Source organism: Pipistrellus kuhlii, unplaced genomic scaffold, assembly GCF_014108245.1.
Source record: "Pipistrellus kuhlii isolate mPipKuh1 unplaced genomic scaffold, mPipKuh1.p scaffold_m20_p_6, whole genome shotgun sequence".
Taxonomy (NCBI): Eukaryota; Metazoa; Chordata; class Mammalia; order Chiroptera; family Vespertilionidae; genus Pipistrellus; species Pipistrellus kuhlii.
This window is the reverse complement of record NW_023425562.1, coordinates 26462120-26486442: the sequence shown is the minus strand read 5'-3', so window position 1 is coordinate 26486442 and position 24323 is coordinate 26462120. Positions and strand designations below refer to the sequence as shown.

Sequence of the window (24323 nt, the reverse complement as noted above, 5' to 3'; positions counted from 1 at the left end):
TAACTAATTTACTTAGATTTTTATTGTAAATTTTAGAAGGAAAATATTCCTTAAATTTTACAAAATTAGTTGTCTCTTGTTCATTATGTAATTTTTTTCAGAAATAGAAATGGTATACACCTCTTTAATCTCCTCATAATTATTTCTATAAAATAATGCAAAAAAATTTTAAATTTAATCCTGCATTTCATAGCTGCAAAACTACTTTCTTTTGTGTGTAAATCAACTTTTTTCCCCCAGCGTTAACATTGTTTAAGTCTCTTTATTATGTTATTTGAATTTATAATAATCTATGAATTATTCCAAAAATTTTTTTGTCACCCAGAGTGATATCACCAGTGAGTTGAGCACCACAATTATTCGATCCAGTCCAATTCCACCAGAGGAGCAGGCTGTGGAAAAGTTGAGAGAAAAAGATTCATTTCAAGGTAGAGGAAAAGAAACATTATCATATATTATCCAGAAAAAGTCAGATACAGAAAAAATGACTGAAACTGCTTCTCTGAGTAGCAAACCTGAAGATATAAAACCTAACTTTAAATTTAGTAAAGATCTTTCCTCCAAAAGTGAAGATCTATCGGAAACCACTACCACCGGTTTGACTACAAACTCCAGCGAATCGGACCAGATCAGCCTGGCTCATCTGAGCAAGTCAGGTCCCAGGCACCCGATCGTGTCAGCAGTGCCACGCCTGCCTGTGACACTCCAGGCATCTGTGAAAGAAAGTGAGAGAGTAACTTCAGAAGATACGTCAACTACCAACAGTGCCCTGAGTGGCCCGGCTCCTCATCAGATGGCCTCTGGAAGCCAGTGTGCCTCAGTTCCCAGCTCTGTGACTTGTGGCTCTGCTTTCGACGTGCAGAGCATTCCCACCTCAGTTCCTGCGCTGTTGACTCGGCATTCTTTAGCCACAGCTCCCTTTGCCCAGCAGTACTTGGGGTCACTACCTGCAGTTGGAAATGTGGCGCTGCCGCCGTGCTATCCAGGCAGCACCACCGTCTCCGGGTTCTCAGGAAGCTGTCCTTACCCTGCTGTCGTCACAGGCGAGCATGTTCAGAACTCTGTGGCTGTGGACCTTTGTCTAGGACAAAATATCAGCTCTGGATTGATGGGTGCTTCTTCCCTTTATAACCCATATTCCAATACCACACATCAGAATCTTCTAACTACAGCAAAATCCTTTCCTGTGCAGTCTGTTGGTGCAAATTATGGAATTGAACCATGGGATTCGGGAATGATGCCAGGATTTGGTGAGATGCTTTTGCTGTTATTGCCTGTTGCTTGCTATTATATTACTTAAAATTGAGTTTTCTCAAATGACACCATAAAAACTAGTTTTGTTTCAAGGAGATAATGATGGGCCGGAGTTTCTCATAAGTTTTTTTCTTTGTCCTGAATTTGGAATACAGACTACGTATTTCTGGGCATGGGTTCTTGAGGTGACCTAAGAAGAATATGAAAACTTAGGTAGCTGAAACTCCTAATACCTTTGTCTTCCTGTCTGTTGTGTTCTGCACTCGTGTTCTGTTAGTCTTTCAACTAGGAAATGTTCAGTGTTTAGCGTCACCTTCCTGAAGGAGTGAGTCTCCTTCTAGCTTTCAAGTCTTGGTAGTGAGAGGGGGCACCCTCCCACTTCTGACTGTAGTAGCTGAACTGCCCTGATCCTCTTGTTGATGGTCACTCTGCTAAGCAGAGCTGGGTGCCGTGCTTTTTCTGACCCAGTACACACAGCCACTGGAGTGCTTGTCTTGAAGGAAATTCCCGCGTAACTGCATAAGGGTGGTGAAAAGACCAGTTGTATTAAAAATGCAAGTTAGAACCTCTATCATTTCTTATTAGGTTAGGCAGTGGCTTATATTTGTGGGAGAAAAAAGGAAGAAATTATACTAGGTAGTAACATCTGAGAGTTGATCAGCTTTAAGTTGTGAGCTTGATCAATTTTAATTGTTCTTATTCCTTGGTTGGACTCAGCAGGAAATAATTGTTGGCCAACCTATTCTGAGGTTTAGAGAAAGAATATCAAGGAGCCTGAAGACCTGGAGCACTTTATACCAAAGCTCTGGGTAAACAAGTAGTCTTCTATAAACTTTCCATTTAACTAGCTGTGCATTTAATCAGGTATTCACTATGACTTGCATTTATGACTCTGCTTTATCTTTACCCAGGGAATGTGAAAGTACCTGAGGAAGTGAAGTTTCCTCATGCTTGCTGTGTTGGCATTGCTTCACAAACCCACATTAGTGTACTTAATCCAACCACCCACTGGCTGCAGGTCAGCATAGGAGTTCTCAATGTTAGTGTTAATGGTGAAAAGGTAAGTTTTCATTAACTTTCTCTTTTGACTTAACAATTGCATTATGATTAATGATGGATTTCTTTTTTGTCTAATATGTCCTTTTTTACTGGGAATATGTCCCTCCTCTTAAACCTTGCACAAAATTATTGGAATAGTATCTTTCTTGGTCACTCTTTTGTTGTAATACTTCTGGTGTAAGAAGTGAAATCTGAATATGTTTCTTATTTTCTACCAGTTATTATTATTAATTAATCATTATATTTCTTTTTTTTTTTTTCTTTTTAAAAATATATTTTATTGATTTTTACACAGAGAGGAATTGAGAGGGATAGAGAGTTAGAAACGTCGATGAGAGAGATACATCGACCAGCTGCCTCTTGCACAACCCCCACTGGGGATGTGCCTGCAACCAAGGTATGTGCCCTTGACCGGAATCGAACCTGGGACCTTTCAGTCCGCAGGCCGATGCTCTATCCATTGAGCCAAACCGGTTTCGGCTAATCATTATATTTCATTATTTATTTATGAAATCATGTATATGTTCTTTTAGTGCTATTATTTAAACCACTGAAAGCTCTTGCGTTTCTAGTTTTGCTAAATGTGATTGAATATAAGTTACTGTCATTTATTAAAAAAAAACTAATTTATTATATTTTTACATGATCTTTGGAAATATAATTTTAACATTAACTCATAGTGAGGATCTCTCACATGATCAATAACAGCTGTTACAGTTCTAGAATGGAAGTCTTCTTTTATGATTGAATATCAGTGAGTAGGGAGGGTGGGAAATATGGACAGCAGCTCCTATTCTAAAATACCCTGATTTTGCCGAAACCGGTTTGGCTCAGTGGTAGAGCATCGGTCTGCGGACTGAAAGGTCCCGGGTTCGATTCCGGTCAAGGGCATGTACCTGGGTTGTGGGCACATCTCCAGTAGGGGGTGTGCAAGAGGCAGCTGATGGATGTTTCTCTCTCATCGATGTTTCTAACTCTCTATTCCTCTCTCTTCCTCTCTGTAAAAAATCAATAAAATATATTAAAAAAAAATCAGTAAAATATATAAAATACCCTGATTTTGCAACTGCTACTTGCAGACCAGCATTGGTGGTCTACTCTCCCCTATTACATCCTAGTAATGGCCTTTTTCTGGTAAAATAAGATGGTCTCTACCCTACTCTCCTATTTTCCTAGCTTATACCCTCTGCTTTCATATCCTGAGGTTAGAGAAAAAGCAGATAGTTGAAGGAAACGGTTGAGGATAAAAGGTGGTAAGCTTGAAGGCCTTCTCAGGAAGCAGTGTTGTCTCTGCAAGTGGAGGTAGAAAAGATGATTTCATTTACAGTGAGTGAGAAGTTTGGAGTGAATTACAATCTCAGACTTGCAGGTGTGACAAGGAGTATTAGAGATCAGTCTAACCACCCTGCATTGAACTAGAAACTAGGTCCTGGGCCAGGTACAGGGCTGTGCAGTGCTGCAATTTTCAGTTTCCTTTTCAAGGAAAGTGTGGGTATCAAAAACTGTTTGCTTTAAAATAGACTATGGGCCATGAATTCAACCTATCTTCATAAGGCTTTATGAGTTTGACTAATTGTACTCTACAGATAATTGTGGTTTTGAAGATGTATTGAATGTCTAGGTTTGGTAGTTCAAGTGACTGGGGAATAGGATTTTAAACTAACTGATTCTACTTGATTTTCATTGTGAAGCCATTTTTTAACAAACCATGTGGCTTTTTTTTTGTTTGTTTGTTTGTTTTTTGTTAGGTGGATCTTTTAGCATATCCTTGTTTAGTTTTCAAGAATAAAGTCATCGTAAGACCTCATGCCACAGAAGAGATAAAAGTACTTTTCATACCATCCGATCCTGGGATTTTCAGATGTATTTTCAGTGTTGCTTCTTGGCCATTTACAGCAGATGCTGAGACAATAATCCAAGCAGAAGCCTTGGCAAGCAGAGTCATTCTCACCGCTGTTGCCGAGACCCCTATGATCGAGGTAATTATTTGTAAGCGGATCTTTTAATGATGACCATATAACCTTAAAAGTAATATTTGGGGGGGAAATGAATTTGTGAGTAAATGTGCCACAAAGTTAACTTCAGCTAAACATTAGTTCTTACCTTCTTATCCCAAAATTTAAAATTATTTCTGTTGTTTTGTAGAAACATGGATATATTTGCTCAGATGTTTATAAAGCAAAATGTAGCATTAAACCATATTTTCAAACATTATATTCATTTTATAATTTGATTCACTTAGGAAAGTGCTATGTTCATATTATTCTTTCTTTTTACTTGAAGATTATTTGCTAGTTGAAGAAATTTCTCTTCTGTAGGCCTCTGTTTTCTAGAAATAAGGTCTAGCCTGGTTGAGACAGTGGGTCAGTTACTGTATTATATGCCTCTTTAGGACAGTGGCACTCAACTTTGACTGCACGTTAGAATACCACTGGTGTTTGTTTATTTTTATTCATTTCAGAGAGGAAGGGAGAGGGAGAGAGAATCCTTGATCAGCTGCCTTCTGCACATTGGGGATTGTGCCTGCAACCCCTGTATGTGTGCTGAACAGAAATCGAACCATGACTTCGTGGTTCATAGGCCCACTCTCAACCCCTGAGCCACTCTGGGCCAGGCTTCACTGGTGCTTTTTTAAAAATTGAATTTATTGGGGTACAGGTTTCAAGTGTACAACGCAACAAAATATCATTTGTACACTATTTGTGCACCCTTCTCCCCAAGCATAGTCTCTTTCTGTCCCCATTTTTGCCCCCTTTACCCACCTCTAGCCATTTCCACTCCCTTTCCCTCTAGTTATCACCACACTGTTTTCTATATCTTTTAGTTATATATATTTTTTCTTCTTTTTCCCCTCTCTTAATCCCTTCATCTTTTTTCATCCGGTCCCCCAAAACTCCCTCCCATCTGATAACTATCAGTATGTTCCATTCCTCCATTTCTATTTTGTCAGTTTATTTTATTAATTATATCCCACATATAAATGAGATCATGTGGTATTTATCTTTCTCTAACTGGGTTATTTTGAGTAGCGTAATAATCTCCAGGTCCATTCATGCTGTCACAAAAGGTAAGATTTTCTTTATTTTCTGGCCAAGTAGTATTCCCCTACGTAAAAGTACCATAGCTTTTTTATCCACTCATCTACTGATGAGCACTTGACTATTTCCAGTTCTTGGCTATTGTAAACAATGCTGCAGTGAACATAGGGGTAGATATATTCTTTCGAGTTAATGGTTTAGGTGATATCTCATTGTGGTTTTAATTTGCATCTGTCTGATGATTAGTGATGTTAAGCAGTTTATCATGTGTCTATTGGCCATCTGTATGTCCTCTGTAAAAGTATTCAGGTTTACCCATTTTTAAATTGGGTTGTTTGTCTTCCTGGTATTGAGTTGTGTAAGTTCTGTATATCTTTTGGAAATTAACTCCTTATCAGGTATATCATTGGCAAACATGTTCTCTCATTCAGTGGGTTCCCTTTTCACTTTGTTGATGCAGAAGCTTTTTAGTTTGATGTAGTTTGTTTATTTTTTCTTTGTTTCCCTTGCCCTAGGAGATATATCGGCAAAAATATTGCTACCAGAAATATCTGAGACTTTACTGCCTATGTTTTCTTCTAGGATTTTTCTGGTTTCATGGCTTACATTTAAGTCTTTTATCCATTTTGAGTTTATTCTTGTGTTAGATTATCTTAAGATCTAAGACTTTTCAAAGTAACAGCAACTAAATGTTGCTTTGTTCTGTACAATATTTGAGTAATGGACTAACAAAAAGAATTTAACATTAATTTTTTTAGAAATAGCAATGGTAAAATAGCCTGGGGAAACTTAGGTAAGTTTACCTTTAATGCTGACTCTTGTGGCTGAAAGGGCAATGATAAGAACATATGTTGTGATAATTTATTTATACATTACTTTTTGCAAATTAGTCCCTTTTTTCTTTTTAAAAAATTTTAAATTATTTTAAATTAAATTATTATATCTTACCATTGGCCCCCTGCCCCACTGCCATACATGCCTCCTTCCCCAGAGTTTTGTGTCCATTGGTTATACTTATATGCATGCATACAAGCCCTTAGGTTGATCTCTTATCTCCCCCAGATCTCCCTCCCCTCCCCACTGTAATTTGACAGTGTGCTTGTTGCTTTACTGTCTCTATATCTATCTTTTGGTTCATCAGTTTATAATGTACTTTATCCATAAATGAGTGAGGTCATGCAGTGTTTCTCTTTCATTGACTGGCTTATTTCACTTAGCATGATATTCTCCAATTTCATCCAGGTTGCTGCATATGATAAGAATTCCTTCTTTTTTTATGGCAGCATAGTATTCCATTGTGTAGATGTACCATAGTTTTTTGATCCAATCATCTGCTGTTTTTTTTCTTAATTAGGTAGAAACAGAAAAGAAAGATGTTCTTGATTTTGGTGATTTAACTTATGGTGGCTGGAAAGCTCTCCCATTAAAATTGATAAACAGGACACATGCCATTGTGCCAATCAGGCTTATTATCAATGCTGTAAGTACTAACATACAGTAAGAAACCGGTTTACAGAGCACATTGATTTTGAATTCTAGACACTGCTAATATTATTCTTCGTTAATTTTTCTTTTATGAAAGTAAATTTTAAAAAATCTTTATTGTTGAAAGTATTACTATTGTACAAATGTCCCCCTTTTTTCCCTCCCACTGACCCCTTATAGCCCACACTTGCCCCCGAAAGTAAATGTTTTTGTGTAGGATTCTTTCAACAAGTTTAATGTTTTACCAACTGTGCCTTTATTGAAAATGATTCTTCTACTTCTGTGCAGAATGCCATAGCCTGGCGTTGCTTCACATTTTCCAAGGAACCTGTCCATGCTTCTCTGAGAGCTGCTCCTTATGCTGATGTGATTGCTCAACTGGCAGCTCCTTCTGTGATCACTCATGTGATGCCAGCCAGTTACGATGGACAGGTAAGCTAGCTGTTTTAGAATTAAAAGGCAAGGTAAGTTTCCAAACTACTTTTCTTTCATTAAAATTTTAATCTTAATGCCAATATTCATTTAATTTTTTAATTTTATTTTACAGGACCCTGAATTTTTTATAATTTGGGTGCTTTTCCATAGTCCAAAGAGACACGTCACTTCTTCAGGTATCATGTTTACGTTTTGTCAGAATTGCTTTACTCTGTACCTGAATAAATTAAAAAGTTGAGGCTTGTTTCCTTTGTCAGTAAATATGAATAGTTTGAGTAACTTGTCAAATAATTTTATGTTTTAAAAATGGGGCAGAGATCATGCACTTTGTGGTCAAATCCTTGTAATTGTGGGTAACTCAAGCAAGTATCACTGAAAACTTTTTGGGATCTTTTCTGCTGATTGATTTGATCACTTCTACCAAATGGATGTTTTCCCTTTTCTCCTTCCTCTCCTCTACTTATTTTTATTTCTCTTCATTCTTTAAAAAAAGTATCTTGGTTAAGATTTCTTGTGACCCCTGAGGGCATAATGTTTGACCAATCATGGCATTTAGAATTAAATAACTCTGGTATCTGAACTAAAAGAATGAACTTTTATAGAGATTCTGGATCCAGCAGAAGAATTTTTGGCAAGAATTGATGTAGAAGTTGATAGCCCAAACCCTACACCAGTCATTAAAAGCATTGGTCTTCGAGCCAGAATAGGAATTGCTAGGATACACGCCCCAAAAGACTTACAGGTACTCGAAACTCTTTGCCATTATTTTATGTTCAGTTTGGTTTAATTGTAATTGTGACAATTTTTTAAAATGCCTGTTTTACCCCATCCTCTAGACTATGCATTTGTTTGCCACTGTAGCTTCCTCAACAAAACAGCACTTACCTTTGAAAAATGCTGGGAATATTGACGTTTACTTAGATATCAAGGTAAGAATTTATATCAGTGCTATGACATAGTATTTCCTCAGACTGTGAGACTGAAAGTATTGTGCTACCTCCCTTGTCAGAGTGTATGGAGTCAAATGGGAGAGTCTGCAAATGCTTTAAATGCTGGGTGTTACACTGGTATAAAGTAGACGATGAGGAACTTATATAATGTTTCATATATAAGAACCAAGTTTTTATTTTTTTTATTTTTTTATTTTTTATTGATTTTTTACAGAGAGGAAGAGAGAGGGATAGAGAGTTGGAAACATCGATGAGAGAGAATCATCGATCAGCTGCCTTTTGCACACCCCCTACTGGGAATGTGCCCCCAACCAAGGTACGTGCCCTTGACTGGAATCGAACCCGGGACCTTTCAGTCCACAGACCGATGCTCTACCACTGAGCCAAACCGGTTTTGGCAAGAACCAAGTTTTTGATTAGTTCCTGAAAAATGTGTGTTCTCCTTTGGCTAGATAGAATTGGAGAAGAGTGATCTACATTCATAGACATTAATTCTGAATCATGGGGTTGAGTAAAAGGATAGGGTTTTAGTGACCAGGAATTAAGGATAGGGTGGAAGATAAAGTTTGCTATGGGAGATGGAGAAGGAAATATCCTTTCCAAGATAATAAGACAAGGTGGGACAGTGATGGATAAGGAGGAAGGGAGAAATAACCTGTCATAGTAAATGAGAAAGACATATAAGACAAAGAGAGAAACTGAGTAAAAGCCATATTTGTATAAATCAGCATTCAGTTATAATTATATAAATATTTAGATCCCAGATCAAGGAAGTCACTTTTCAGTGGTTCCAGAGACTCTATTCCTTAAACCTGGAGAAGAACACGAAGTTGTTGTTTCATTTACTCCAAAGGATCCCCAAACCACTGAGGAAAGGTAATACACAATTGTTTATAATGAAAAGTTTTTTATTCACTTCTCAAGTTCCTACTCACTTAGATATGCTTCAGTTCACAGCCTGAATTATAGAATACATGTTTTACCTCATATCAGATGATAGCTCTGTTTTACCTCTTTCATTTAACCTTAGAGTTTCTTCTTTTGTTTACTAAAAAACAACAACCTCCTTTTAAGCCTATTGACTAGAAATCTAAAAGTCCTATTTCCAAGTATATTTTGACAAAAGTAAATAATAGAATTTTAGTCTTGCTGTTTCTCGTTAACTTTTTCTCTCTCTCCAAGGAAACCATTGGTTGACCTTGTCTGTCGTTAGTTTAAAATACTTTTCTTCACCCCTTCTCAGTGACAGTGACTTTTTGGCACCCAAGCCATAAATGGGTGAACATCACGTACAATGGTGATAACGCCATTGCTTTTAGTATTTGAACTTGCTTGATAAACCTAGTGCAGTACTTAGCACGGTGTCCTGAGACACATGACCTATCTCCTGCCTGGGTTCCAGAAGCCTTAGAGGGCTCAGTCTGCTACTGTGGCCTGAAGCACTTGGCCCCAACTTCACTGGGTTAACTCTTTCATCTCGAAGCTTCCTCGGCTCTTTCCAAAGTCCTCATAAGTAGTATGTTGTAGTGTTGCTATTTAGTTAGCTTGTGACCACCTCGTTGATGGCATTGTGATAGTCTCTGTCCTTACCTGTAGTCACCTCTGTAAAATAAGCTCTAATGGTGGGAAGGCCATTGTATCCAGCTCAGTCTCATGGACAAAGGAAACATGTAGGAAATAGCTGCCAAAAGAATTCTGGACATTCAACTTGGTTGGTTTTCTCTGTCAGGATCTTGAAAATATTTGTGCAGCCATTTGGACCTCAGTATGAAGTAGTGTTACAAGGTGAAGTGGTTTCCTCAGAAAATAAACCTCTAGCATCTGGATCTGGCTGCTCAGACATTCCGTCTATTTTATCCAACAAGCAGTTTTTGGCTTGGGGAGGTGTCCCTCTGGGCAGAACACAGTAAGTATGCACATAGCAGCCTCTGCTGAGATCTTGCTGTTATCTCCCAATGCGATTCTCCGCTGTGTTAGTTATGATCATGTTAATATTTTTAGAATTGAATAAAGCTGTCTTATAATCCTTAATCTTCCTATCATGAATTCAAAATTTTTAATTTAAATTTTCACCTGTTTTTAAATGCAATCTATAAACTTAGGTTTAAATTTTCTTATGCTTTTTGGCAAATTCCTTGCTGATTTCCAAATTTAGGCAATTAAGAGTATCTTTGTTCCTTCTCTGGAAAGCACTATGAAAAGTTAGGAAGACATTCTGTTTAAGGAATTTACAAACTAGATGGTGAATACTTTGTACTGTAGAGTGAAGGGTAGAAGGGGTCTCTAATAGAATAGATACTTGCCCACTCCCTGCCCTGCCTTGCAGAAGAATGTGCTTGTTGGAAAAGGGAGATTTGAAGTGAGCTCTTTATCAAAGAATAGAAAAAAATTAATATATAATTTGGGGGGGTAATATTTACATTGAGTTCATGGGTTTTTGCCTCAGTTGCAAATAATGATAATGAATAAATTAAAATTATATTTTCTGTGGGTAAAGTGGTCCAACTTGATATTTCATTCCAACTTGATATTTCAGATTTCTAAAGTTCTATAGTTTTCCATATTTTATTCCCTCATTCTAGTTTCACATAAGTCTGTTTACATATTTAGCTATTTATTGGCTAGGATTTTAGTATTATTTTCTCTTATTTGTGTGCAATCTTTATATAATAAAGGTATTAACCCTTTGATTTCATACAGCTCCTTTTAAAAATTAGACACTGAACCCTCCCCCTTAATAGCTCTGCAACTTGAAAATGATAACATTTCTTTAAACAAAAAAAGTAAATAAAATTAAAACTTTTTTTTAATGTTTTCCCCCCAGGTAAGTCTTTCCCAGTCAGTGTACATGTGGAGGAAGGCTTTTCTCGGGTGTGCTGATAGTCAGAGGTTTTAGTTTTTATTTCGAGATAAAGCTCAGCCACCTTCCCTTTGAACACAAAATGGACAAGGCATAGATCACAGTTTAAATAATTTAACTGCCAATCTTTAAAATTTGAGAAAAATAGAGGTTGATTCATGTGTTTATTCTCTAGCAACAAGAGGATTCATGTACTTTCAAAGATGGAAGAATTTTCTTACTATCAGCCAGTCATATGTCCATTCTACTTGCATTGTAACTTTTTAAAAGTAAGGTTAATTCAGAGAACTGTTTAAAAGACTTTTGTGCAAATGAGCCTCTTAGAGTGAAAAACTTGGACAATTGGCAAGGGACTCCTTGTTTACCTGAAAGGGGAGGTATTTGAACCAAACATGGTATTTATTGACTTAATGAATTTGTTAATCTGGTTATTTATTAATGTATTATAAGACAGACAATACCTATACATATAGTACAAATAATAAGGGCAGCCAAGGAGCTCTAATGGGAAAGAGATGAAACCAAAAAGCTTTTCCGATAAGTTTTCAGAAATGAAGAGTTCTAGAACTGAGAGAGAGTTCCAGGCTGCTAAAGTGGCATGTGCAGTCAGTCACCTCTAAACATTGGTTTTGGCTTTGTTTTTTATAATTGTAGCAGTACCCATGGAGGAAAATCACATTTAAAATTGTAATTGTTTCCAGGATTCAGAAACTAGTTTTAAGAAGTAATTCTACATCCACAACCCACCACTTGCGACTGCTAATTAGAGGACAAGACCAAGACTGCTTTCAGGTGTGTGGAGTGCTTGGCTCTGTTCTATGTTCTGTCTGATCCAGAACACTCAGTTATGCAGACTATTGTGTGTAGTAGTCGGAAGAGTGTGTGTCAGTGGTATTTTTATTTGTGCTACTGCTTTGCTTTATGCAGTGATTATTTTTAAATTGTAGCTTCAGCACACTTTTGGTTCCGAAGAGCGATTAACTAGTAACTGTGAGATCAAAATTCGTCCAAAAGAAGACATTACCATCTTTGTGTTGTTTGCACCTACTCGATTATCTTGTATGTTGGCTAAACTAGAAATTAAACAACTGGGAATTCGATCACAGCCAGGCATTAAGTTCACGGTAAGATAATTTTTATTGCTTTTTCCTCTCCTGTGGAATTTATAACATGTTATAACTATTGATTTAATATTAGTAAATTAAACATTCTTTTTTTTTTTTACAAATCAAAATATTATGATTGTCTAGATTTATAAATTAGGGAGTAATTATGTATTTTTAGAATTGTCAGGTAACAAAAGCAGCCACCATAGCATTCTTCTTAGCAATAATCTCTTCTAATAATCTCTTGCTTTGGAGTTTAATTTCAGTTTGAGAATTTTGAGCCATTCCTGACTTTCCAAGGGCACATTTTTTTGGAAATGCAGATCAAACTGTTTGATACTGCCTTCTGAAACGGAAAGCTCAACCAGAGGCTATTTTACCTCCAGGGGACATTTGGCAATTTCTGGAGATATTTTTGGTTGTCATAACTTGGGTGGGAAGGGGTGCTTCTGGCATCTGGTGGGTAGAGGCTAGGGATGAAGCTGAACACCCTATAATGCACAAGATGGCCCTCACCATAATGAATGGTCCAAATCAAAATGTCTGCAGTACTGAGGTTAAAAACTCTGCTCTTGAGCAATAATAGTTTTTCCTGTTGAATCTTTGGATTTATTAGTATTAGTTAGATTTCATTTTATTTAATCACTAGAGGCCCGTTGCACAAAAAGATTTGTGCAATATCCCTTCCTTCCCTTGGTTTCCAGCACCAGTTTTCCTCTGGCACCAGGACCCAGGCCTTCGCTCTGGAGTCTGCTTTTTTCGTCTTCGCTGCAGACTCAGGCTGGAGTCTTCCATCTTCGTCTTTGCTGCTTCGCTGCAGACTCTAGCTAGAGTCTGCCATCTTTGCTGCAGACTCCGGAGCCTGTAGTCTTGTCTTCGTGGCAGCACTCTGCTCCTGTAGATCCCTTTGCCCCCACCCTCCCTCTCATAGCAGGCCTCCTCCCTGCCTGGCCACTTCATGCCTGGAGCAGCTGGTTGGTTGCCATCTTTGGCCTTCTATTTTGCATGCTCATTCTGATTGGCTGTGGGTGTAGTGGAGGTATGGTCAGTTTACATGTTTGTCTATTATTAGGTAAAATTCTTCTTAAACTTTTACTCTGTAGTTATTTGTAATTCTTTAGGCTTTGAAAATACAGGAAGAATGCTTACATTGAGTGTTTTAAAACTAATAGGCTTCCAAAAAAATTTTCATTTAAAAAATTCATGCCCTAACCAGTTTGGCTCAGTAGATGGTGTCGGCCTGTGGACTGAAGGGTCCCAGGTTTGATTCTGGTCAAGGGCATGTACCTTGGTTATGGGCACATCCTCAGTAGGAGGTGTGCACAAGGCAGCTGATCTATGTTTCTCTCTCATCGGTGTTTCTAATTCTCTATCCCTTTCCCTTCCTCTCTGTAAAAAATCAATAAAAATATATTTTTAAAAAATTCAGAATACTGGAATGTTAAAAGAATTATACAGTAGAACCACATACCTTTGCCACTTAGATGCTGTAATTAATGTTTTGCTATATTTCTTATTACATAATTAACCATTTAATTTTTAAATGCATTTCAAAGTAAATTATAAACAATAATATATTTCACTCTAAACATTTCTAAGTAAACATATCTATACTACCTTTTTATTTATTATCTAACTTTTGCTTTTATAACAATGAAATAATTATTCTTAGTATATTAAAAGGCAAATAATTTTGTAGCGCTGTGATGTTTTTCTCTTAAGATAGAATCTTTAATATAATGCTGGATTGGAAGTGGGACAACTACTAGCCAAAGTATGCGAAGAATAATAATTGTAATTGTAGTAATTCTAATATATGTATTTTCTTCTCTGATCATAATTTAATCTGCTTTCTGCTTACATAAAAATAATTTTAAATACACATACACAACACACACACACATATACATGTATAACTATTTTTTTGCACTTACAGATACCTTTGTCTGGATATGGAGGAACAAGTAATCTTATTTTGGAAGACGTTAAAAAATTATCTGACAGTTACATGGTAACAGTGAATGACTTAATTCCTGGCAAAGAGAGGAGAATTGATTTTTCTATTCGTAACACTGGCTCTCGGGCAGCTTTTGTAAAAGCTATCGGTTTTAAGGATTCTCAGAAAAAAGTTTTCCTGGACCATAAAGTATTAAAGATTTTCCCAGATAAATTTGTTCTTAAGGAAAAAACACAACAAGTAAGTCTTGCACTAAAAACACAAACTCTCTTTTAGGTTAAATTAATAATTGTGTGTTTTATGGCTAAAAACTAAAAAATGTTGAAAAAAAATATATATATATGAATGAAGTACAGTAAAGCCTCAATATAATAGACTAATTTGGGCAAGGGGGTGTCTGTTAAAGCCAAAAGTCCCTATATAATAAAGTAGGTTTTCTGAATGCATATGTTAAAAATAGTGTACCTGCTTTTACTTACATAGACACTTTGTGTAATTAAAATTAAGTATGTATGAAAAGGTTAATTTCACAGAAAAGTTTTCTATATGTAATACATACTGTAATTTTAAATTTATACTGAATAGATTTAGTAAATGCGTGCACCAGTCACTGCAAGTAAACAAATGTACATGCCTGGGTGTGGCTTTTCACACCTGGGTTAAAATTGTGTAGAAAATCATACCGCTGACAACAGAGCCGATTGCCTCGCCTTGTGGTGTGATCACATGCCGATCATTCAAACATGGTTTACAAACGGTGCCTCTTAGATTGTAGATATGTAATAGTTATATTGGCGAAATTAGTATTTTTTCCAACATATGGCCTATTTGTTAAAAATAACTAAATTAATAACAAAAAAAATAACCTGTTAATTAAAGCAAATCTTGGTTAAAAACTTTCTAAAATTAACAGGGTGTTAAATTGCACATATGACAGACATATGGACTGGAAATGTCTATTAAATCAGAAGTATGTTAAATTGAGGTTTGCAGAATTTAGTGTTTACTGTACTTATCTTCTTGGAAATGATGTACATATACATTCCTGTCTGAATTGACTATTAGGCTCACATGAGAGTTTATTAAGAATAAAATAACTTATTAAAAATATTTAACATTCAGTTCAATTTTTTCTTGGCTTTAGGATGTTACTATAATATATCATCCATCAGAGAGAGATAGCAATTACAAAACCACAACAGAATTGTCAACTATATACTTCTTTGGTGGAGATGAAATTTCACGACAGCAGTATCGAAGGTAGGTTACTTATCTTAGATGGTAATGGGGATTATTGAGTAGAAATAGTGAGGACTTAAATAATGGTTTCGGATTTGGAATTTATAGAACATGTTTCACTTGGTAAAATTTGTGTAGCTGATAAGAAGAAATGCCTGTGGGAAACTCATATGTATTTGCAATATTGTTTAAAAACATCTGACTTATTTAGAATATTTCTGACAATGTTGTGAATTATTTGAAGGGAATTTTAGAAATGTGAGTGATGTTTAACATGGCTAACCACTTGAGGTATGTATTACTAGAAAATTTGGTATATCTACTTTACATATAATTTACATATGCTGAAATGTCAAATTTAGGTACTTAAGTTTAGGTATGATTTAACATAGGTAACATTCTTGTATGCTGAATAAAGAGTTCTTTTTAAAATATATATATTTATTTTATTGATTTTTGCTGAGAGGAAAGGAGAGGGATGGAGAGCTAGAAACATAGATCAGCTGCCTCCTGCACACCCACTACTGGGGATGTGCCCGCAACCAAGGTACATGCCCTTGACTGGAATCGAACCTGGGACCATTCAGTCCACAGGCCAACGCTCTATCCACTGAGCCAAACAGGGCTGAATTCAGAGTTCTTATAAAATTTTGTTTCCTAGGCAAGAAGATTAAATATTAAAAAAATGTGAAGTTCATCTGTTAGTAGGAAATCATTAACACCCAGTAGGGAAGGGGTATATGCATATATGATATATTGTCTTTTCTTCTTCCAACTCTTGTATTCTGGACTGTGTTTTATTCTGGGGCATAATTGAGAAAATTTTGTTTTATTTTTAATCTGTTAAAGATTATTGGAATGTTTAAAAAGAGAGAGCATAGTGATAAGTTGCTACATGATGTTAGACCCAATTTGAAGAACTCAACTTTGAACCTGGTGTTTTTTAATTAAGTATTTTAGAGATAGAAACTTACATTTGGAGAAATTAGATTCCCAGCTTTTTTTCCTTTCCACTGGAATATAGAAGTCAAGGTATTGTTTTATTTATTTATTTTTTTAAAGATATTGTTTTAGAACTCCAATTTACCACAGATTTAGAATAACGAGTTTTGTTTGTGAACATCTGGGTATTACAGAGAAACTTCATTTCAGTTCTCACACATTAAAGATTCTCTAGAAGAGGCCAGGAAAACAGTTACATGCTAATTTTTTTTTAATTTAAATATATATATTTATTGATTTTTTACAGAGAGGAAGAGAGAGAGAGAGAGTTAGAAACATTGATGAGAGAGAGAGATCGATCAGCTGCCTCTTGCACACCCCCTACTGGGGATGTGCCCGCAACCAAGGTACATGCCCTTGACTGGAATTGAACCTGGGACCTTTCAGTCCACAGGCCAACGCTCTATCCACTGAGCCAAACCAGTTCGGCTAATTTATTTATTTATTTATTTATTTATTTATTTATTTATTTATTTATTGTGTGTGTGTGCTTACCTATCAGCATAGGAAGATAATTATTTTTATTAAAAATAAAATCATCATAAAGAGGTTAAAAGAGAAGGATGTTTAGATCAGGACTACAGAGAAAACTTTAGGTAAATGCTTGATTTCTGGATCCAACGCCAAAATGCCAGTCTTCCCATTGTCCACCCCTGTAGACCAGTTTGGCTAATTTAAATGTCTTATTTGTTTTATCTCTTGGCATATTCTTTTTTTTTTTTCCCAAGACAAATTTCTGTCACCAAGTCATCACAAATAATGAAAATGTAAGACCTGAAAATAATCTTATGCTTCTTTGTACTTTTATCTTAGGGAGTTCTTGTTCTGATGTTAGTATTTAACGGGAACTCATGGTTGTACTGCTATAACTTCTTATGAGGTCTGTGTACTAATGTATCATGCAGTTAGTTGGATTTGCCAAACACACTGATAAAAAAGGTCACTTCATATGCAAAACCACTTCTGAATAAAAATCTCTCCTGCCAGAGCTCTGTTGCATAAGCCGGGGATTCTAGAACAGATACTTCCAGAGCATAGTGTGCTTCAGAGTATTGATTTTGCTGAAACATTTCAAGATGAGCTACTAGTAACTGAAGGTAAGAATTCCATCGTCTTAAATCTTTTGTGTTATTTGTAGCATTATCTAGATCCATTGATGTAATAAGGAGGAAGTGTATTAGTATGATTATGGTGTTAGGCTGAGTTTGAGGCACAGTTCTTCTATATTACTTGGAAATATTACATCACTGAGATTCAGTGTTCTCTGTAAAATGAGACTAATAATATCTAACATCTCATCCATGTAGTGTATGTTTTAGATGTCATTAATGTATTATTGCACCTATTCTGTGGGTAGACTTTGAAGAAGGAGGAGGAGAGTGATTATTATTAAACTCAAATTAATTACTATTTAAGATTTAATGATTACAAACTTGTGCTCATTTTGAGATTTCTGTGCTTTTGTGCCTACTGTACAATTTTGGATAATGTGGTCATGGCAGTATCCAAAATAAGTGGTGAAGTGACTGTAACTTAGATGTTTATATCTGTCTGATATAAACACTTGAAGGATTTAATGGTGTTTATTACTGATACAAAAGATATGTATTCATATATACAAATTGTAAAAATGGACAGATTTTCACCACAATATTGTTACAATAGCAAGAAGTTAGAAATAACTTAGATGCCCAGAATAGTGGATTGTTTAATTATGCAATATAATATTTTGAAGCTATTAAAACAGTGATGTGATTCTGTATTAATTACATGAAAAGCTCTTTATTGAGAAAATTTATTTTTAAAGTTTGCATAGTAAGATCTAATTTTGGCATAAAAATAATTTAGTGTTTATAATATATATAGCTATGTAGGTAAAATTGCAGGACTATACACACCAAAATATTAACCGTAGTTATGTTCTGGTGGTAGAATTTCAGTCGGTAGATTCCTTCTCCCTCCCCATTTTTGTTTTTTAAATGATGAACTATATATTGCTCCTGAAATATGAAATGATAAAGGAAAAGGATACTTATGCTTGTGTAGAGGTATATCTTTTAAAATTTTTATTTTAATGGTCACAACAATCCCTGAGATAGTTTGTTATTCCGTATTGTACACGAGGAGACTAAAGCTTAGTCTTAGAGAGGTTAAGTTACCAAAGGTTACAGAGCTAATGATTGGGAAGGTTCTAGTTCAAACTAAGGCCAAAGCCTGTGCTGCTAATCATTGATGCTGAGCTGCCTATAATTTCATGCTCATCAGTAGTATTAAAAATCAAATTGTCACCTACTCCCAACCTAACAGAGTGATATTTTAAAAAATATATATTTTGATTTTTTACAGAGAGGAAGGGAAAGAGATAGTGTTAGAAACATCGATGAGAGAGAAACAGCGATCAGCTGCCTCCTGCACACTCCCCACTGGGGATGTGCGTAAAACCAAGGTACATGTCCTTGACCGGAATCGAACCTGGGACCTTTCAGTCCCCAGGCTGACGCTCTATCCACTGAGCCAAACTGGCTTCAGCCAGAGTAATATTTTGTGGCTAGTAAATATATGCATAAATTTACCTGGTATTTGTAGTGTGGTTATGTGGATTCATATATTTCAAACATTATTTCTATTTCAGTGTATGATCTTCCCCAGCGGCCTAATGATGTTCAACTCTTTTATGGGAACATGCGTAAAATTGTGCTTTCAGTGATTGGGGAATTCAGAGATTCCACTTCTAGCAGAGAATTTCTTCCATCTTCTTCCAAAGCTAACTTAGAATTTAAAAGGTAAAACAAAACATCTGTCACAACAGACTTCAAGATTACTTGATTCATAGTATAACTGGTCTTTTTCCTGTACTTTATTAATTTATTTGTCTCAAATGTTTATTTCATCTTTGTTTTTTGTTTTTGTTTCAGTTGAATAATTCCAAATTCATGGAAAAGTTAAAAAATCATTCAAGGAATTCCCATATATTACCTTTGCTAAGATTCCCCAGTTGTTAACATTTAATACATTTACTTTATTGTTCTTTATGTATACAAAACTTTTTTCTGAACCATTTAAGGGTAAGTTGCAGGGATGATGACCAAGTAGCCCTAAGTTTCTTTTCTTTTTTTAAAAAAGTATATTTTATTGATTTTTTACAGAGAGAAAAATAGAGGGATAGAGAGTTAGAAACATCAATGAGAGAGAAAACATCGATCAGCTGCCTCCTGCACAACCCCCCACTGAAGATGTGCCCGCAACCAAGGTACATGCCCTTGACCGGAATCAAATCTGGTACCTTTCAGTCCACAGGCTGATGCTCTATTTGCTGAGCCAAACTGGTTTCGGCTTTGCCCTAAGTTTCTTAAAAACACAAACACTTTCTTATATAGCCATGGTAAACCCATCAAAATTAGGACAGTAACATTGAAAGCATCAGGACTACCATCTAGTCCACAGATTCCATTCAAATTTCCCCGGTTCCCCAGTAATGTCATGTATAGTTAAATCAAGCATATAAACAAGAAACTTTTCCTTTTCCCTTCCTCTTTAGTTCAGAATTTAAGGTCACACCTTGCATTTGGTTACCTTATTTCTAATTTCTTTTAATACAGAAGAGTTCCTCTTTCCTTATCTTCCATGATTGAGATAACACAGAAGGTTGAATTATCAAATCAGATCCACAGAATCAAAGATATTAGCCAGAATTAAGCTTTACTAATTATTTTAGGTGAAACATGAAAGAATCTGGATTACAAATCTTGCCTCCTAGTCTTTTTTTACAACATTAATTCTCCATTCTGGCTCAAACTTAATGCAAAGTATACATGTGATACATCACTAACACAGAAAATGGAGCCATCTTAATCATGAAAGCTTGCTATCCTATATAATAAAAAGCCAATATTCAGATTGACCGAACTGTGGAACAACTGGTCACTATGTTGCGCACTAACCAACAAGGGGCAGCCACTCAACGCAGGAGCTGCCCCTTGGTGGACAGTGTGCTCAGCCAGAAGCTGGGCTCACTGCTGGTGAGGGCAGCGGTGGTAGTGGGAGCATCTCCTGCCTCCATGGCAGCACTAAGGACCCCTTGGGGGATGTCCACCTGCCGGCTTAGGCCCGCTCCAGTGAGCAGACCTAAGCTGGTAGGTGGATATCCCTTTGGGAGGTCCTGGACTGTGAGAGGGCGCAGGCTGGGCTGAGTGACACCCCCTCCCAACTGCATGAATGTCATTCACTAAGCCTCTGATATTTAAGTAATTATAACGTTATATTTTTGCTAACAGTTATGCTGTATAAATTCATGTTTCAGGGTGTTTTTTTGTTTTTTTTTTTACCATAAACAATTCCAGACAGACTAGGAATATACTGTTAGACATTCTGTAGGTAAGGACATTAGTGTGTTTGCTAGCAAATGTCATTAGCAAGATGACATTTAGAGGATTTCAAGACATTTTTCTTTTTTTCTTGGGCATTCCACGTAAAAAGGAGAAAATATTTGCAGGCCAGCTGCTAACTAACCCTTTTCTTACCAGCAACCTTGATGTTTTTTTGAGTATAGGCCAGTTATTTTATAAAATATTCCTCAATTTGCAGATTTCAAACATCACAGAAATGATAGTTTGTTTTCACAGTGCATCCTCTCTGAGTGGTAAAACAGTGCTGATTTGGTCCAGTATTAGAAATATTTTTATCATTTAGTTAAAATGGTTTCTGCCAGGTTTCTCCACTGTAAAGGTAGTTAATATCTTGTAGGGGAATACCTGGAGATGATGAATTATCTTAGTTCCTCATCAAACTTTTAGCACCTACTAATGATTGTTATCTGAATCACATATTACTATCTTATTTACCAAATAGTGATTTCCTCATTTCATTTTCCTACATTTATTAGTTGTTTTTCCATTATGAGGAAGAGATTTATTTTTCCCTCTTTTATGTATTTATTCACTTATATAGGACAGACTCATGGGTTCAGTATTGATCCTTTACTGTCATTGTTTGGTCTCTTAATTTGGCTTCTTGATCTTTTTGATGTGCCCACAGCATTCTTTGAGCACTTGCTTATTCAGTGGCACAACAGGATATTCTAGGCTCATCTTATACTTCCTCTGTCCAAGCCCTAGAATAGCTGGGACTTTGCTTAGAAGTCTTGGTTCCTTTTAGTAGAGAATGGAATTGAAACCAGGATATGGGTAATTGGTGTGCTATTGCTTTTCAGATGTCACTACTTCTTGGCCTCCTCAGTAGACAGAGCTAAAAGACAAAAGCTTTTATATATAAATCCACATGTACCCATGTCTGTTAATAAGTTAAAACTATGAGTATACACTATACCTCCAATTCTAATCTAACAAAATACAATGTATTTCTTTTTTCCTTTCTCTAATTGTATATTTTTTTTTCTCTAACACCGAGAATCCTGGCCCTCAGTATATTTACATTTCACTCAATCCTTCTGTTTTTAACCAATCTTCTCATCATATGGCTGTCTCCCTGGGCCCAGTGTTGCCAACTCACTTTGCCCAAGAGTTCCCTGCAAGTCCCAGATTTACTAAGTTCACTGCTGACACACGCACTCACCTTAATCACCCAATGCCTCTAGTTCAGCCAGCTTGCTTGCTTTCCCCTATACTTGCAATGTTAATTTTCTTCTAAGATATTGAGTCAAAGAACGAATTAAAGATAGTTACATGTATGAAAAATTATCTTGAAAATTACTTATTATAAGGTACTGGTTCTTAGGAAGCTAAAAAGCCAAGAATAAATGTTTTTATTCTTAAAATTATTTCTGACATCGGGCAGGTGCCTCCATTATCTCCCTAGGGCAGTAGAGGCCTGCTTTGAAAAGGAGGGGTGAGAGGGCAATGGGCAAAGGTAAAGTGGATTTCTCTGTGCTGAGTGTTGGCTTAAAGACGTTCCACTGTAGAGCAGGAGAATTTGGATTCTGCACAGTTGAACTTCAATTAAGCCATGTGTTTTTGTGATTACAGAATTTATTCTGAATTACTTTTTTTGTAATATAAGGCTTATTTGAAAACACCACTTCAACACTTAACTAAAAACTTGTTAAATTTTATTAGCATTTTTTACTGTGGTATTTTTTCCAAAGGACTTTCTTATTTTAAAGTGTTTGGTGTAAGCATCATGAAAACAGTTACAGATATATTAAGTGTTTCATTGTGTGTGTGTGTGTGTGTGTGTGTGTGTGTGTTTAATTCTTAATATTGGTTCATTTTCTAGTAAATCCTTTTAAGGGACCTTAGATGGCATGCAGAAGTCAAAGCAAGAAAGAGTTAAATCATTGAGTATTCTTAGTAAAAATTAGTATAATAGTATTTGACCTATTCTGTATTTTTAAATATATATATATTTTATTGATTTTTTACAGAGAGGAAGGGAGAGAGAGAGAGAGAAAAACATTGATGAGAGAGAATCAACGATCAGCTGCCTCTTGCACACCCCTTACTGGGGATGTGCCCGCAACCAAGGAACATGCCCTTGATCGGAATCGAACCTGGGACCTTTCAGTCCACAGGCTGATGCTCTATCCACTGAGCCAAACCGGTTTCAGCTATTCTGTATTCTTTTTACATTACTTTTAAGAATACACAATATGAAGGATTCTAATTCACTGAAAAATACATAGTATGTAATGCAATTTCAGCTTTATCTAAATGTTTTGAAATGCAGAATTAATATAAAAACATAACACGATCTGGCTTTTTATCATTTTTGGTTCTTATTTTTTCCGTAGTGACAGTCTTGGGAAACATGGTGGCAATGTTTCTTTGGATGTTTTACCAGTTAAAGGTCCTCAAAGTTCTCCACTTTCACAAGTTGTTCATCCATCTCAAGATGAATCACCCTCTGAAGAAATGTGGGCTGTTCGCCCTGAACACTTGATTTTGGTAGCCCCTTCTGCGTGTGAGTATGTCCGCACAACATCTGGGAATGCCCTCTGAAACCCTCCTGTACCTACACGGTGCCCTTGGCTCATCCAGGACATGTATGTGGACTTTATGCACATGCAGCCACTGGCTTTCCTAGGTCCTTCTCTCACCTACTAGAGACCCAGCTCAGACTCTACCACAGCATCATCCTGACAAAGGCCATGGCCCTCAGCCCAAGCTCCCAGTTTCCCGTACGGCAGAGCCACTTAGGATCCATGGTCCCTTCCTTTCAGCACATCTTCTGCCCCAAGGAAGTCATTTGGCACTTGGTCTCTTTTAGCCTTAACATTGATATAGTTGGTTCAGATTAGAAATAAATCTGGTACCTGTATATGTGCCCAAGATAAGACATAATCTGTAATAACAATCTCCAGATTTCCTTTTCTCTCTCCCTTTATTCAGTATCTTTGTCGTTTCCAAGAGTAAACAGATAGATGGCCTTGCTTTACCAGGAATTTGAAATTCCTGTAACTGGGCAATTGAGAAAGCACAATAAGCTGGTTTACTAGTGTACTTATTTAGGACTTATTCTTACTGTTATTAACGGGGTCTTATTCACTAATGCTAAATGAAAGTAACATTTATTTATCTGATATAATAGGTGACCTGGCAAAAACTGGATGTTTCCAGATTTTAAATAATTCTGTTAGGTTACTGAAATTTGAACTATACTGGCCAGCACATTGCCTTACGGTCACACCACAACATGGATTTATTGAGCCAGAGTAAGTATGCCTTCTCTTTTCTCTGGGTGTGTTATTCAGATACTGGCATGGTAATCTTTTAAGGATCAAATAATAGGCTGTTTCAGCTTATTAGTAGAATTTTTCCATATGCTGACTCTGTACAGTGTGCCATGTGTGGTTCTGTGGGACTTAGAGTGGGTTTAAGACTCATGCTACTTAGTGCAATAAAGACCATGCCTGTAGCCAAACATGGTATACAGCCTAAAAGGTCCAGAAAGACGTGAGAGGTGGGAAAGCGTTCCGGAGGGAAG

At 36.3% G+C, this 24323-nt stretch overlaps 1 protein-coding gene across 3 annotated transcripts in view; it reads left to right on the top strand.

Annotated features, from left to right (window-relative positions):
• The window catches only part of CEP192 (centrosomal protein 192), a 76739-nt gene that overhangs the window by 36392 nt on the left and 16024 nt on the right, over nucleotides 1-24323 (top strand). For all 3 annotated transcript variants that reach the window (XM_036419336.2, XM_045574722.1, XM_045574723.1), the window contains 18 exons: nucleotides 326-1250; nucleotides 2166-2314; nucleotides 4062-4292; nucleotides 6706-6831; nucleotides 7125-7268; nucleotides 7384-7447; nucleotides 7874-8013; nucleotides 8108-8200; nucleotides 8979-9097; nucleotides 9951-10127; nucleotides 11783-11873; nucleotides 12029-12205; nucleotides 14124-14384; nucleotides 15289-15404; nucleotides 17373-17482; nucleotides 19018-19168; nucleotides 23131-23300; nucleotides 23928-24051. In XM_036419336.2, the coding sequence (XP_036275229.1) occupies nucleotides 326-1250; nucleotides 2166-2314; nucleotides 4062-4292; nucleotides 6706-6831; nucleotides 7125-7268; nucleotides 7384-7447; nucleotides 7874-8013; nucleotides 8108-8200; nucleotides 8979-9097; nucleotides 9951-10127; nucleotides 11783-11873; nucleotides 12029-12205; nucleotides 14124-14384; nucleotides 15289-15404; nucleotides 17373-17482; nucleotides 19018-19168; nucleotides 23131-23300; nucleotides 23928-24051 (3368 nt within the window). The remainder of the gene's footprint in view (nucleotides 1-325; nucleotides 1251-2165; nucleotides 2315-4061; nucleotides 4293-6705; nucleotides 6832-7124; nucleotides 7269-7383; nucleotides 7448-7873; nucleotides 8014-8107; nucleotides 8201-8978; nucleotides 9098-9950; nucleotides 10128-11782; nucleotides 11874-12028; nucleotides 12206-14123; nucleotides 14385-15288; nucleotides 15405-17372; nucleotides 17483-19017; nucleotides 19169-23130; nucleotides 23301-23927; nucleotides 24052-24323) is intronic.